The 13,945-nt window shown below is 40.2% G+C and overlaps 2 protein-coding genes across 5 annotated transcripts in view; one reads left to right on the top strand and one right to left on the bottom strand.

Moving 5' to 3' along the window:
* Window positions 1-13,945, top strand: part of LOC124121070 (leucine-rich repeat-containing protein 61-like) — a 158,481-nt gene that overhangs the window by 48,862 nt on the left and 95,674 nt on the right. The gene's annotated exons all lie outside the window — the stretch shown is intronic.
* On the bottom strand, window positions 421-2,117 carry LOC124121067. The gene is made up of 4 exons (XM_048396545.1): window positions 2,081-2,117; window positions 1,897-1,927; window positions 1,525-1,717; window positions 421-1,368 (listed from the first exon to the last, which is right to left on the bottom strand). The coding sequence occupies exons 1-4, from the start codon at window positions 2,104-2,106 to the stop codon at window positions 1,211-1,213; spliced, it is 408 nt and encodes a 135-aa protein (XP_048252502.1). The 5' UTR covers window positions 2,107-2,117; the 3' UTR covers window positions 421-1,210.

Here is a 13,945-nt window from a genome sequence, read left to right as displayed (position 1 = left end):
GGTGTTTCTCTAAAATTCAAAGAGACAGTATCATGTATTCCAAGTATCATAATCAACTTAGTCATGAACATCTGCACCCAGAGACAACAAAAGCATGTTGTCAAGCATTTCTATTTTCACATATACATCAACATCAAGTTTATCAGTCAGACCTGAACAGAAACGATTTCTGACTAACATAACCATCAGAAGATGACAAATTTGAAAGAACAAACCATCTGTTGCTTGGTTTAGTCCTTGTTGAGAAAGAGCACTAATTTCGGAATGACATCGTCAAGGGTTTTCTTTACATCTGTTACACGTGGCTGTCCCTCAGAGTTTTTACATGTAAATGTATTGTGAAGACCATCTTCTCCATCACGCTGAAAAATTTTGCGCAGGTGACCCAGATTCAGTCCTGATCCAGCAATTTTCTCGGCAATTGACATTTTCATGACACCTTGGGCTAAGAGAGAATGGAGTGTTTTGATATGTTTGGCCTTTTCTTTGTTGAAGAGAAGTAGATTGTGGACTGCTGATGGTGGGAAACTGAACCTAGCAAGTTCCTGAATTTTCATCTTTGTGTGAGATACAAGCTTACCAAGGACCTTTACATCTTCTATGGCATTGTGTGCTTCATATGATGAGTGCAAAAAGGTCTTGGCTAATTCTTCTTGCTTGTATGACGATTGTCCAGGAAAGGCCTTCTTGAAGACAGGTAGGCTATCAATAAGACCTGATACACAGTTGAAAAATTGTGCTTCACACTGGATGTTGATCAATGCAGATGAAAATACAGGAAAATCAAATCTTCTTCCATTATGCGCTACAAGGAATACATTGGGAAACCCACTGGGCCATTTACAAAACTTGTCAACTGCAAACTGAACAGTTTCAGGCTGGACTTGTTTCCAATTGAACGTCATTGTACCACTATTATTAACTATGATACCAGTAACCTGTTGAGCTGTAGTTGAGATTGGTACTTTTGGAAGTACATAGGTTGAGAATCCCTTTCCTGTTTCCATATCTGAAGCTGCAATCTGTGTGATATGTGGCATTTTTCCTCCACATACCGGTACTGAAAAAAAGTTCAAGCTTTAAAATCCAAGTACATACAATATGATATATAAGTACATGTATCACTTGATGCTTATTTAGGTGATGCTTTACTAATCACAGACCTATTGGCACAACAAATAAAAAATGTGTAATCATTCAAAAAGTTCATTCAAAGATGAATAATCAATTCAAATTTACTTAGGTCTGTTGTCTCCAAGTCAAATGTAATAACCGTAGCTTCTTTGCCAGCTGATACAGTCGCGAATTTCCCACGGGGTACTGCTTCAGGTAACTGCTCAACATCTACATTAGTGGTATGCCCAATACCTGTGAAATGAAATAAGTACTGTAATAAAACGTAAAACTTTTCCATATGGTACTTATTTTTTATTTATATTTATTTGCAGTCAGAGGAAGTCGGCAAAAATAAAGTTTAAACAAGCGTTTTGTTAGTTTTCTTTGTTAAATGAAAATGAAACTTACCTGACTCATAAGTGGTCCCTTCTAACACTTCATTGGCTCCCTGTGCAATTACACGTTCCTGCTTCAGGGTAACACGTCTTCTTTTTGTTGAGGGTAATTGGGATTTTAGTTGTACACGTTTTCTGCGCTTCATTTGCTTAGCAGCATATTTTACAGAAAATGTCCCGGGAGAAATTCCTGCTGCCATGTTGACCTGAAATAGAAGGATGAGTTGCTGACACAGCCTGAACAAAATAGTATGCTGTTGTTCTGTTTCTGACTATCTTTTACTTAGGAGCGTTTTATTAATTTCTTTTTACAATATAAATGAATACTTTATAAAAAAATATTTTTGTAACATGTATGTCATTGAAAAATACAAAACAAACTTACAACACTGGAACTGTAACCCTGCTTTGAAAGTCTACAAATACAAAAAACAGGAAAAACCAACATAAATTCAAAAACATATAAAATAAACATGAAAAAGCATGCATCAAAAGAAAACAAAAGCAAAGTTGAATCACATTTTTGCAAAACAAACAACAATAAAAAGCAGTTTCTGTTGAATATATACCTCAGACACATAGCTTCGTCCTTCATTAATAAAGGCTGTTGTTTGTTGCTGCAACACGAAAGTCCAGGGACTCTGAATTTCCATAATGCAAAGATTTTGGTGCCCTCAATGTGACTTCGCGATTTGCATGTTCGCACTGTTGACTGGAGCCTAAATCAGCATATTGTTCAGCATTAGCAATAACTGGCTTGAACAGTTTTTTCAGCTTTGACTGTAGTTCATCATCTTTGAGAGCTGCTTTGTAGGGTAAACTTTTATGAGTATACTTCTCATTTGATGATGTACGTCTGAAGCCACAGAATCTGGGAAAACATAAACTGTGATCTCCAAATTGATGAGGAATCAACGCTTTGAGATTTTTCTCCAGTCCTTCCTTGTTCCCTTGGTTTTTGGCGAATGCATATTTGAGACATTTCTGAATGTGCATAATCACACTCCTACTGAGCTTTTTTCCTTGCAAGGCATATAAGCTTTTCCCTATGTTTTTCACGACGTGATTTCTATCAAACCGTTTTTTCATGGTAATGTTCAAGTCTGATTTGATATGAGCAATCATAGTATTATCACCGTCTCCTTCCAGGTAATCAACAGGAGTTCCACCCTCAGAAAGCTCCTTGATGCCTTGAACCCCACTTTTACATTCCATTAACCGAGCACTACCGAAGTGATTTAGGACACATCTGTGCTTTCGGATTGGTAGTCCAGGTCTATTCCTCATCCACCACTTGCATGTGCCGCATGTTCGGTGACCCACTAGTGTTTTAACTACCTTCTTTCCATATTTGGCCTTGCTCATGAAGAACGTGTGTGCTAAAAATAAAGTTAAAAAGTTTGGTTGCATGTTTAAAATATAATTGCTGAGGCACATGTATGTCAGTATATTTTTAGGCAAACAGAATCATCATAATAAAGGTGAGGGTTGGCCTCGTTGGCCCAGTGGACTAAGGTGCTACGATGGGACATATAGTCTTTCTCCTCATGTTTCTACCTTTATGGGAAGGACCGCCACAGTACCTACTGAAAGTCACATGGGTTCTACTGTTTCTCCATCACTCATCACTGGCCACTGTCATATAGGTGAAATATTCCAAAGTGTTGTGTAAAGAAATAATAACAAAATAATGCCTCAAATTTCTTAATATACTTACATGTAAGACTGTCAAATCCCCTTTTATGCCAGGCTGTATCAACTGCACAAGACATTCCACTTCTGGTCTTGCACGGAAATCTTGATAGAAGTCTCACACCCTTCTTAGATGTTAAGATCTTCTTCTTGCCGGGTTGTTTGTGTGGGGCCTGAGGAATTTCTTTTATTTTGGCAACAAGGCTGGCTGGATTTGATGGAGTGTTTACACTGAAACACATAAAAAGAAAACTTTGATACACATCAATAAATGTTCATGTCTGGCATACCAATACAAAAATATGAATCAAATACAGCATGTACATTTTAAAAGTTAAATCCTTTCATAGCTAAAGCTAATAAGGTCTGTGAGTGAGTGAGTATGGTTTTACGCTGCTTTTAGCAATATTCCAGCAATATCATGGCGGGGGACACCAGAAATGGGCTTCACACATTGTACCCATGTCGGGAATCAAACCCGGGTCTTCGGCGTGACGAGCAAACGCTTTAACCACTAGGCTACCCGGCCGCCCCTAATAAGGTCTGTGATTATACCCGGTTTCCTTGGTGCTCTTAGAATAAGGTCCCCCCACCTGGATGTTACACCAGTGAACCATTGCAGGTTTACCTGCAGTCGAAGTCGATGGCTATATACAGCTGGCTGGGCTGAGACAATGCAGATAAAGTGACTTGTCTAAGGACACAACAAGCATCATGAAGTGGGTTTGCTAGGATTCGAACCGGCAACATTTTGATTGTGTGCCTAGTTGGTTAAACTCTCAATCATGCTCTTGGCTACATGATCAAATAAAACTATTGTTTGTGCTGAATTTTTTCAAAATTCTCACCTGTTTGAAGATGAGACTGGTGGACTTTCAATATTCGATGCTTGAGGAGTCTGGTCAGAATGTCCACTTTCATCACCAGAACTAGCATCAACTACTGGTACAGTAGAAGAGTAGGATGACATCAATAATCTGAAAAATTAAAAATGAATTATAAATTGTTTTCATGTATTGTCAAAATGTTTGTTTGAGATCAGTTATTGTTTAACTTCTGTGGTGGAGGAATTTAACTGTATAACTTTTTAGCTGCAAACACATTTTACTAATGCAAAGAACCAACCCGAATTAATATTGGTTCTTTTATGTGCTAAAACAATCTCACTCATGGAACCACTTATTCTACAGTCCCATCTGATGGATTGATCTTCCATGTCCCACAGAAATACTGAACCTATGGAAAAGTGTCTTGTTGTTTCTAAATGATATACAATAGTTGCATATACATTGTACAATGGAATATTTTCAAAATATTCTTATTTCCATCTGAACATATCTCCAAATATTCAACACAAGCTATACATGTACATACTAAAAATATATAGAAAAGAATAGACCTAATTTCAGGAGGTGCGTCTGGTAGAGGACAAACTCCTAAATCTTCGATCACCTCCCCCATGATCTTTGCAGCTTGTCGACTCTCCTCTTCTGCAATGTCTCTGTACCAAAGAAATAAACCTGATGGGTTAAAGGCAGACCAAGAGCAACAAAGTGAAAGAGGAATTCCAAATTCAAATTATGTTTTTTTTAATATCCGACGCCAATATGAGATGATATTCTTTGTTTATATTTGACGATTTCCACAATATCTACACACTCAGTTGTCATTAAACAATGAATTCATTTGATTTAGAGTATCCACCATGTTTATTGTATCCTTGTGTTATTAACAATTGGTTTGAACACAAATGACTAGTTTCATAAACAAACATTGCTATGACATTGTATAGAACTTACTCCATCTCCATTCTAAATGAATCATTTGCAGCCTGTTGAGTCGACTTTTTGGCAACAGCTTCAACATAGCCTCCAGCCCTCCGTTCCATGCTTTTTAAACTTCTCTGGTTGATGGGTTTGATATTTAATGTTGAAAGGAGATTATTCATCCTGTCTGGTCCCCCAATGCTATCGATCATAGCTGTAAATAAATATTAGCCACAATATAATTATATGAATGTATATATTATTGTTTTAGGAATGAGGGAGGGATGTGTGCCTGTTCATATAGATGTCAGTAAAAATTCAAAGTTAAATCAATACTTTTTATAAATCGGGCATAGCTACCGCGCACCCGGCTACCCGCCAGGTCTGGGAGCAATACTGCCTTAAATTTCATCCCCCCACCCCCAAGACACAAGGACAACTGTCACAAGCGTGCAATGTCTGACCCTTTTCCCATGTTGAAGCATACTGGAAAAAAGCTTACTATACTTACTTACCTTTCGTTGATAAAACAAGACAACATTGCAAACATAAGACATTAATAAAACATATGATATCATCATGACATGAACAATAAGAAAGCCATGACACTGAAATATCTGATCGAAAACAGGACGATATTTGTGCTATGCATCCTCGGAATGCCAAAACTTTATGATAGCATTTTATTGGTCATTAAATGTAAAACAAAAATAAAATTTACCTGTTCCAAGCTTTGTGTTGATAACAAAACATGGCATCCCTGACTTCCCCTTCTTCTCCCTGTGTGTCTTCCCGTATGGAACCATGTTTATTTGCCCACATTCCGCGTTCTGACATTTCACGTACAAATAGCCGCTAAGTCCTTTCCTCATCTCACCGACAATATTCCCATACGTTAATGGAATAGGGCCCAATTTGCAGTACTTGCAAGCGACGAGATTTGAGAGAAGTTCCCTGAGCTCGACGATCCTCCGCCCTTCTTTCCATCCATCTCTGCTTGCGTATTTGCCGGGTTTGATGTTTCGAAAAAGTGGACAGTCGTCGTCCTTGCAAGGATCACCGTAGCAAACATGACAAGCTGGGTAGTTGTGGTCGATGAGCACGTTCGATTTTAATATTTTGGTGTGATTATCGGTCTTTTTCTTTTTGAATCGACCACAGCTATCTCTGTCAGTCGCCATGATTGTTTACAATAAGGGGCATAACTCTTACTCGGTATTACATCACCCGAACATTGCCGATGTTGGAAACATCGGCAAAAGTCGTAGTTTTCACCGGAAGTGTCCCATTATACAGGGAATACCTTAAGTATCCTATATGTACAGGTTACATCTAATACAGAAATTTTGAGGTCTGAAATAATACCCCGCTTTAATATTTTATATTGTAATGTTGAGAAAGAGTCCGTTCTATCGCTATTATATTTCATCTTTCACTGGAACAGATGTGAGCAGAGTTGAAGGACTTTCTAGTTGAATATTATCCGTCGTACTGATCTGATCAAGATGGATGCACAACTCTTTATAGGGAACTAAATCGGGTAATGTAACTCCTGATTTGATGTATTGTCGAATGTTATATAATATATTATATAGTGTAACTGCTAAGAACCCTCCAAAATATATTGCCTTTTCTCCAGTGTCTATTTTCAGCAACCCATTCGACTCATTTTGTGTGAGACTAACTCCATTAGGCTTAAAAATTTCATCATTGAGGGAGCATACGCTGTAATACCCATCGGGTATAGTAATGGACCCGCCAACACTTAATACAAACATATTATTATATCTTGCAGCACTTATATTGGTCCACCGCGGGTAATACGTTACATCGCATAGAGCGACTTCGAGTTGACCATCCGAGTTATCGATAGTATGAAGCAGTTGAATAGACTGACTATTTGTTATTCCCGGGAGTGTAACATACATATTAAATATACAATGATACTATATCATAACTTAAATATGGAATCGAGATACATTACTAATCAATCGATTTTAGTAACTGCCTCTGGTTTTGATTTTTTCGTTAAATTCCCTGATATCGCAAACACGAACGTCCATTATTGGTACTGGGACGGCGCTCGATGCGCAAAAACAGTTTGTCGCAAACGTGGAGGACGCCATTAATTCACCAGTTGACATACCATTGTCTGTAAAGCGTTATCAAGATGTATTACAGTACCCTCAATCCAAAGTGGACTACGTTTATGCACCGGGACTATACATATCTCCGAGTAATATGGAACTTAAGATCGGTCAAGTGATAGGTTATAATAATAAAATTGTTATTGCTACCGATCAACAAAAACCAGGTATAAATTCAGATATTAACACCGAATTAATAACGCAATCAAACACAGGCGAAACGGGAATAGTCAAGCCACAGTTATCTACTATAGCTAAAACTTCTACTGATGCACAACCACAATAGTCCAGGAGCCAGGGGTCATTTATCTGCATGAAATGAGAGAGTCTTTCATTGGTATTTCTGAAAGGGGTATCCCATGGGGTATCCAAAACAGAACTGCTTGAATGGCACAGCCGGGGCATTTAGCCAGAATTAACCCTTTTCTCTCATTTTGCTGGTATGGACTATCTGGCGAAAAAGTGGGGTTGGGCAACTTCAAAATTGAAATGCACTCTTATTAATGGACCTATAAAAGAGATCTAGGTGTCAAAATGAACATCGTGGTAAGCTCCTTTGGATCCAATCATGAAATATGCAAATTGACCTTTTTACAGATCAGTAGGGGGTCAAAGGTCACGTGACGACTCTTGAGCTAAAAATTCCGTCTTTTTTTCTTATCCAAGCCCAGTTTAGTAGGAAAGACAACAAATACTTTTATAAAGTGAAAATGTTTTATTAGATAAGATGCCAGGTAAGTTTTTAAAGCCATTTGTGTAGCAATATCTAGCGGTTAGGCTAGCCCACTGCACTGTAGATAATGTGCATTTTTAGCTCTCAGCCCATATATGTCTCAAAAGCTTTGATTTTCACCACCAGATGGCACTTCCATATGAATCCACAGATGCAGTGGAAATGTTGTAGCCAAGTTATTTTGAATACAGGATGATATTATGATAAACTGCGAAGTAGGCCTATGATAATCTTTTCCTGGGTAACCAAGGGTTCAAGCGTCAAGGGTCCAACAAGGGTGCAAAGGTCTGATATGCAAAAAAATTGCATCCACTTGTAATGAATTTATGCAAGCAATGAACAAGTATGGCCTACATAACAAGGGCAACTTGAAAGTCCATATATGGTCTTCTGCCCTAAATAAAGGATCAAGAACAACGATAGATCAGGTTAATCTTGGTGCACCCAAATTACCCATTTGCCATCTCTAATGCCACCATATGAGGATCTGATATTCCGGTATTAAAACTTATTTACCAGACAATAAGTCATCACTATAAAACTGCAGTGACGTGCAGTTATCATGTTGTTGACTTCAATGATACTATTCGTCATCAGACTCCTCTTCATCTGAAGAAAGGCTTGGGGTCAGCGTACCGTCATCTTCATCTTCATCTTCATCATTCAAGTCCAAATCATCCACCGACAAGTTTCGAGGCACCTGAGGGCACTCAAACCACACCATAGCCAACCTGTTATTGTCATCCACTTTCCAACCATGCCCGATGGGACCAAATCCTACTGGGTCTGCACTGCATGCATTCTTCCAGATAAATGTCACATGGTTGGTTCGCTTTAGCTTTTCTTCAAGAACTGCTCTGCATGGTGGTAGGCAGCATGGATCAGAGGACTTGATTTTCTCCAATGGGTCTGACTGCTTCTTGGGTGCATACATTTTTTGGAAGAGTTGCAGTCTTGCATCGTTGGTCTTTTGAGCATTCTTCAACCTGTACATGCAGCAGACGTATTCCTCGAGTGTGGCCGCAACATCCACATCAATCGTATCCGACGTTCCTAGCATGGATAATGCCTTAACAAATCATTCATTCTTCACCATAATTGCATATGGTTTCGACTTCGCCTTCCTCCTGAATGCTGCAGTGAAGTCGCAGCCTGTGAGGGCATGGAAGCTGGGCAGTGCTTCACATACCACAGGAGTGAGGTTCTCAGCCAGGCCAGATATGTCAATGAGGCGCCGTGTATTATTCGAATTCACTCCTGCATCCATCCACAACTTCGCATTGATATATTTCGCGTGGTATAGCAGAAGAATGAATACATCAGTATCGATGCTGCGGACCACCACTCCTGGCATCTCCTCAGAGGCAGCAACGAAGTTTGCGTGAAACACTAGCCTCATGTTGGCTTCCTCGTGGGTACACCCGAGGTCGTCAACTGTTATCCTCTCTACTTGTCTACCATTTGATGTGAAGAGGAAGCATTCCTGTCCAGTTGCATAATACAGCTTGTGGCCCTCCAGAATACTTGCATAACTTGAACTGAGCCAGTCATCTTTCAAAAAGGAAAGCAATTCCCGTTTGAAATCAGTAGATTTCAAGGCATTTTGGAAGTCAGCTGGTCTTTTCTGTAGAGGACCGGTGATCTTGTAAGAATGCATCAGCAAACAACCACGATTGTCATGCTCCTGATCTTTGATTGATGGTCCATCCGGATATGTATCACAGATGAGATGAACTGTTTCGGCATTAGTACAGACGCGCTGAAGGATTGACCTGGCTACACCGCCGAAGATGGCAAGGGAGGAAGAGTGTGTATGAAGAACATGGTATCAATCAGATAGGCATCGACTGAATCTGGCTTATCGTTAGCAGCTGTCCCCAGTGCCTCAAGCTTTTCCATGAACATACTCTTTGCAGTCTTATTCATATCCCCTGTGATGTGACAGAGAGAGAACGGAACTGGTGTAAGAGGGTGCGACAAAACAGCGCCAAAATCAATCTTCTGCATCACAGCGAGATACGGAGGTCTTCGGAACAAATCTCTGGTGCAGCTGACCCCCCTGATCTTTTGATCTTTGGCGGGGACTTTCATCTTTACTGCATCTTGAGCGAAGTTCTTTACCTTCTGGCGTTTGATTGGTTTCTCGAATCTGGCTGGGTCTTCCTTGCACTCATTGACAAATTTCTGATGCCATTCTGAACCTTTCACTTGCAATTGCAGAAGATCATCCTTGACAGTGTCAGAGGCAGCCTTTTCGGGTCGCGAGACTATACAGTTTGTCATCACTGGGAATGAATGGGTTCTAGGTGCCTTCAATTTCTCTGATGAGGTCTTGGAGATTAGACTGGTCTTTCTCAATTCTGGCTGGCGTCAAATCTCTGGACACTTCTTCTGGGGCTGTTAATCCTGCCATTGCTAACAGGAAACTCACCACTGCCACTCGAAATGAACGTGTAACTGTCCAGCGCTTGCGTGCATTTACATGCAATACTCCCATGCCTTGAAGCAGCATCTTTATTGACAGTCTGCTCTAGGGTTAAATCGACCGCACTTCTAGCAAACGACTTGCCGGTTCGACGGATGGATATGGCACCAGCATCAAACACATCTCTAATACCAGGATGAGTATGCTCCATGTTCATGAGGTTGAGGTGATAGCGTGACATCCATCTTGCGTAATTGGGACGATGTGTTGCGAAGAACATGGGTATCATCTCACCCAGTGCAAAGGTGAACAGAGTTGTGTCATTAGTTTGACATGCCCGGTCGAGGAGGAGGTACAGGTGAACTAGATCAATATACAGCATCCAGTACTGTGCAGTAGGACCATGACGTCCGGCTCTCGTTTCGTCGCAGTTTTGCGCATATCTCTCAAGCAAATTCACAATGGCAGAGGAATCAATGAGAGTAGACAACGATCCAGGGCTCGGTGCTTCAGAAAAGGCATTCATCAATGCCATGCATTCATCTGATATGTGTCCATGGGACTCAAGGAATTGCTTGAAAGGAATGATTTGCAACACTGTCGCAAACAGGGGATGCAGACGCTTACACCTGTTGAAGTGTTTCCCGCAAATGAAGCCACGCATTGAACCAGAAGCTAGCACATCAGAACCACATAGCATTTCCGGTCGTCCAGATGATTCCGAGAAGTAGCCTAAGCAAGCAAAATGTGTCATGAAGATATGGAAAGCTCGAAAGCACACAAAGACATTATCAAAGAGGGGAGATTCCTGAGCCTGTATCTGCAGGGCTGGCTTTGCAATCGCTAAGTCGTACGTCACCACTGCATACTTATCACCGCATTCTGATGCAACCTTCTGTGATCTTGCCATCGTTTCCCTTACAACATCTAACCTTGTCGGGGGCAGCTCTATGTTCTCCATGTAGCCTATGACCTGTCTTGGCAGTGGATCATGACACACCAACGAATTCCAGCCATGCCACATCGGTGTCTTCGTATGGATACAACAACAAATCATCCAAATCATGGTGAGGATAGGCCTACACGTTTTCACTAGACTCTTACCGCTTGTCAATTTCTTAACTCTCATTTTAGGGCAACACATCATAGTGTAGGGACTTACCAGAACTGATGACTACATCTCCACTATTTGAAATGATGCTGTAAAAAACAGGAATCTATATTATTTGTTTCAAGAACATTATACTTGTTACATTGTTATGCAAAACAATCCTTCTTCATAAGACAGAAGATCAGTAATTTGTGAGAAGTGTCATCTGGTGGTGAAAATCATAACTTTTGAGACATATCTGGGCTGAGAGCTAAAAATGCACATTATCTACAGTGTTGTGGGCTAGCCTAACCTCAAGATATTGCTACAAAAATGTTTTTAAAAACTTGCCTGGCATCTTATCTAATAAAACATATTCACTTTATAAAAGTATTTGTTCTCTTTCCTACTAAACTGGGCTTGGATAAGAAAAGGGACGGAATTTTTAGCTCAAGAGTCGTCACGTGACCTTTGACCCCCTACTGATCTGTAAAAAGGTCATTTTGCATATTTCATTGGATCCAAAGGAGCTTACCACGATGTTCATTTTGACACCTAGATCTCTTTTATAGGTCCATTAATAAGAGTGCATTTCAATTTTGAAGTTGCCCAACCCCACTTTTTCGCCAGATAGTCCATACCAGCAAAATGAGAGAAAAGGGTTAATTCTGGCTAAATGCCCTGGCTGTGCCATTCAAGCAGTTCTGTTTTGGATACCCCATGGGATACCCCTTTCAGAAATACCAATGAAAGACTCTCTCATTTCATGCAGATAAATGACCCCTGGCTCCTGGACTACAAGTATCACCGCATATTGCGGCTAAAAATCAACAACATATCGATGAAAAAACAGCGCTTGTATTAGGTGGAGTCGCGGCTGGTTTACTCATGATTTGGTTAAATAGTTCTTAGCGGATACGTACAGCAGCCCTGCAATTGCTACGATCAGTGCCCACAAGTTTTGACTAAGCCAAGTGGTGGTCTTAGCTAATAAATTCAATAGCCAGGAAACAACACTCCCTATAATACCGGGAAGTGCAGCCGCGGCTTTCTCAGCGAGCTTTCCCAGTGCTGAACCTAATGCTTTCAAATGCTTTTTTATCCACTCTTTTATACCATCCCTATCAGTACGCGGTGATCTGCCACTACCACCTGTGCTGCCACCGGTTAACGCAAGAGTCAAAGTCGATATAATAAATCCCAACGCGGTTAAAATACTGGCAATTGTTATTCCCTGTTCTCTGAACAATGTTTTAATTTTATCGGCTAGTGTAGTGTCATCGTTGAGGACTTGATCGATAAGGCTAGGGGCTTACAAGTACGATAATGCATAAGATCAATATCCGGAGAGCCACGCAGTCGCAATATTCCTTTACTATCTAATTCAAACTTTGAATAGTCACAAAAATAGGACTAACATCTTTAAAGGTATCGTAAAAATCATCGACGGTTGATTGTAAAAGTTCATCGTTAAGATTCATGCCACCAAAGCTGGTTTCATCAGTACCCTCTTCGATTGTACTCGGGTTATCAAAATCATCTAGATTAAAATCATCCATTTTTATATTAAACATATGGTTATATAATTTCAATATAACAATGTCTTCGCAATACGGACGCAAGTTAAACCCACAACGTAGACTTCGAGATCCATTCGGGGTCAAAGCAATTCGTCAGTCTGTAACTATAACTAATAACCCTAGTACCATCGATCAGAATCAAACGCTTCTGGTTCGCTTTCCTAATCTCGGCGCACACGATGTGTTAGTTCCGGAAACTGTCCGACTAGCATTTACGATTATTTTGACTTCTGCCGATGTTAACAGGGAGCCCGTTCAGAACATAGGTCGTGCTATCGTTAAGAAAATCGCCATTAAAATTAGCGGTAATAAGGTTTTGAGTATCGACGATAGCGATGTATACTATTGTTACATGGATCTCTGGAGAACGGATAAAGAGCGGGAAAACTTACAGTACCAAGGTATTTGTAATCTGAACACATTGAGACTGCGCGTAGATGCTTCTAGTGGTGATGGTACCATCGTAAAAGATCAGGCCGTTGCTGACGCATTAGGTAACCGATTCTATTATTCCCCTAGACTTTGAATTACTAGATTCCCACATGCCCTTTTATCAAGCATCCCTAGGCAATAGGTTAGAATACGAACTCACTTTTAATGACTACGGCAGAGTAATCAAAACGCGTGGTGAAGATGCTAGCTATTTCATTGACAATATCTCGCTGGAGTACGATATGATAACAGATCCTGAATTAGCCAGACAAGTTCGTTACCAGTATACCGGAAGTTTAGCCATTTTGTACGATCGCGTGCTGCGACACTGAAAGATCATGAGGGACAAAAAAGATACGACGTGGAATATCAATCTAAACGTCCCCACGAGATCGTTGAAGGGTATTTTAATGTTGTTCGAGGACCCCTCCGATGCATTTAAAAGAAATACAGAGAAATTCTACAATCCCAAGATTACAAAAGTAGAATTGACTATTGAGCGCGTTCCTAATCAACTATATAGCCAAGGAATGCTAGTGTATCACCAGTGGGATGAGATTAAAAAACTA

Source organism: Haliotis rufescens, unplaced genomic scaffold (assembly GCF_023055435.1).
Source record: "Haliotis rufescens isolate VD_foot unplaced genomic scaffold, xgHalRufe1.0.p SCAF_1, whole genome shotgun sequence".
Taxonomy (NCBI): Eukaryota; Metazoa; Mollusca; class Gastropoda; order Lepetellida; family Haliotidae; genus Haliotis; species Haliotis rufescens.
This window is presented reverse-complemented; position numbering and strand designations above follow the sequence as displayed.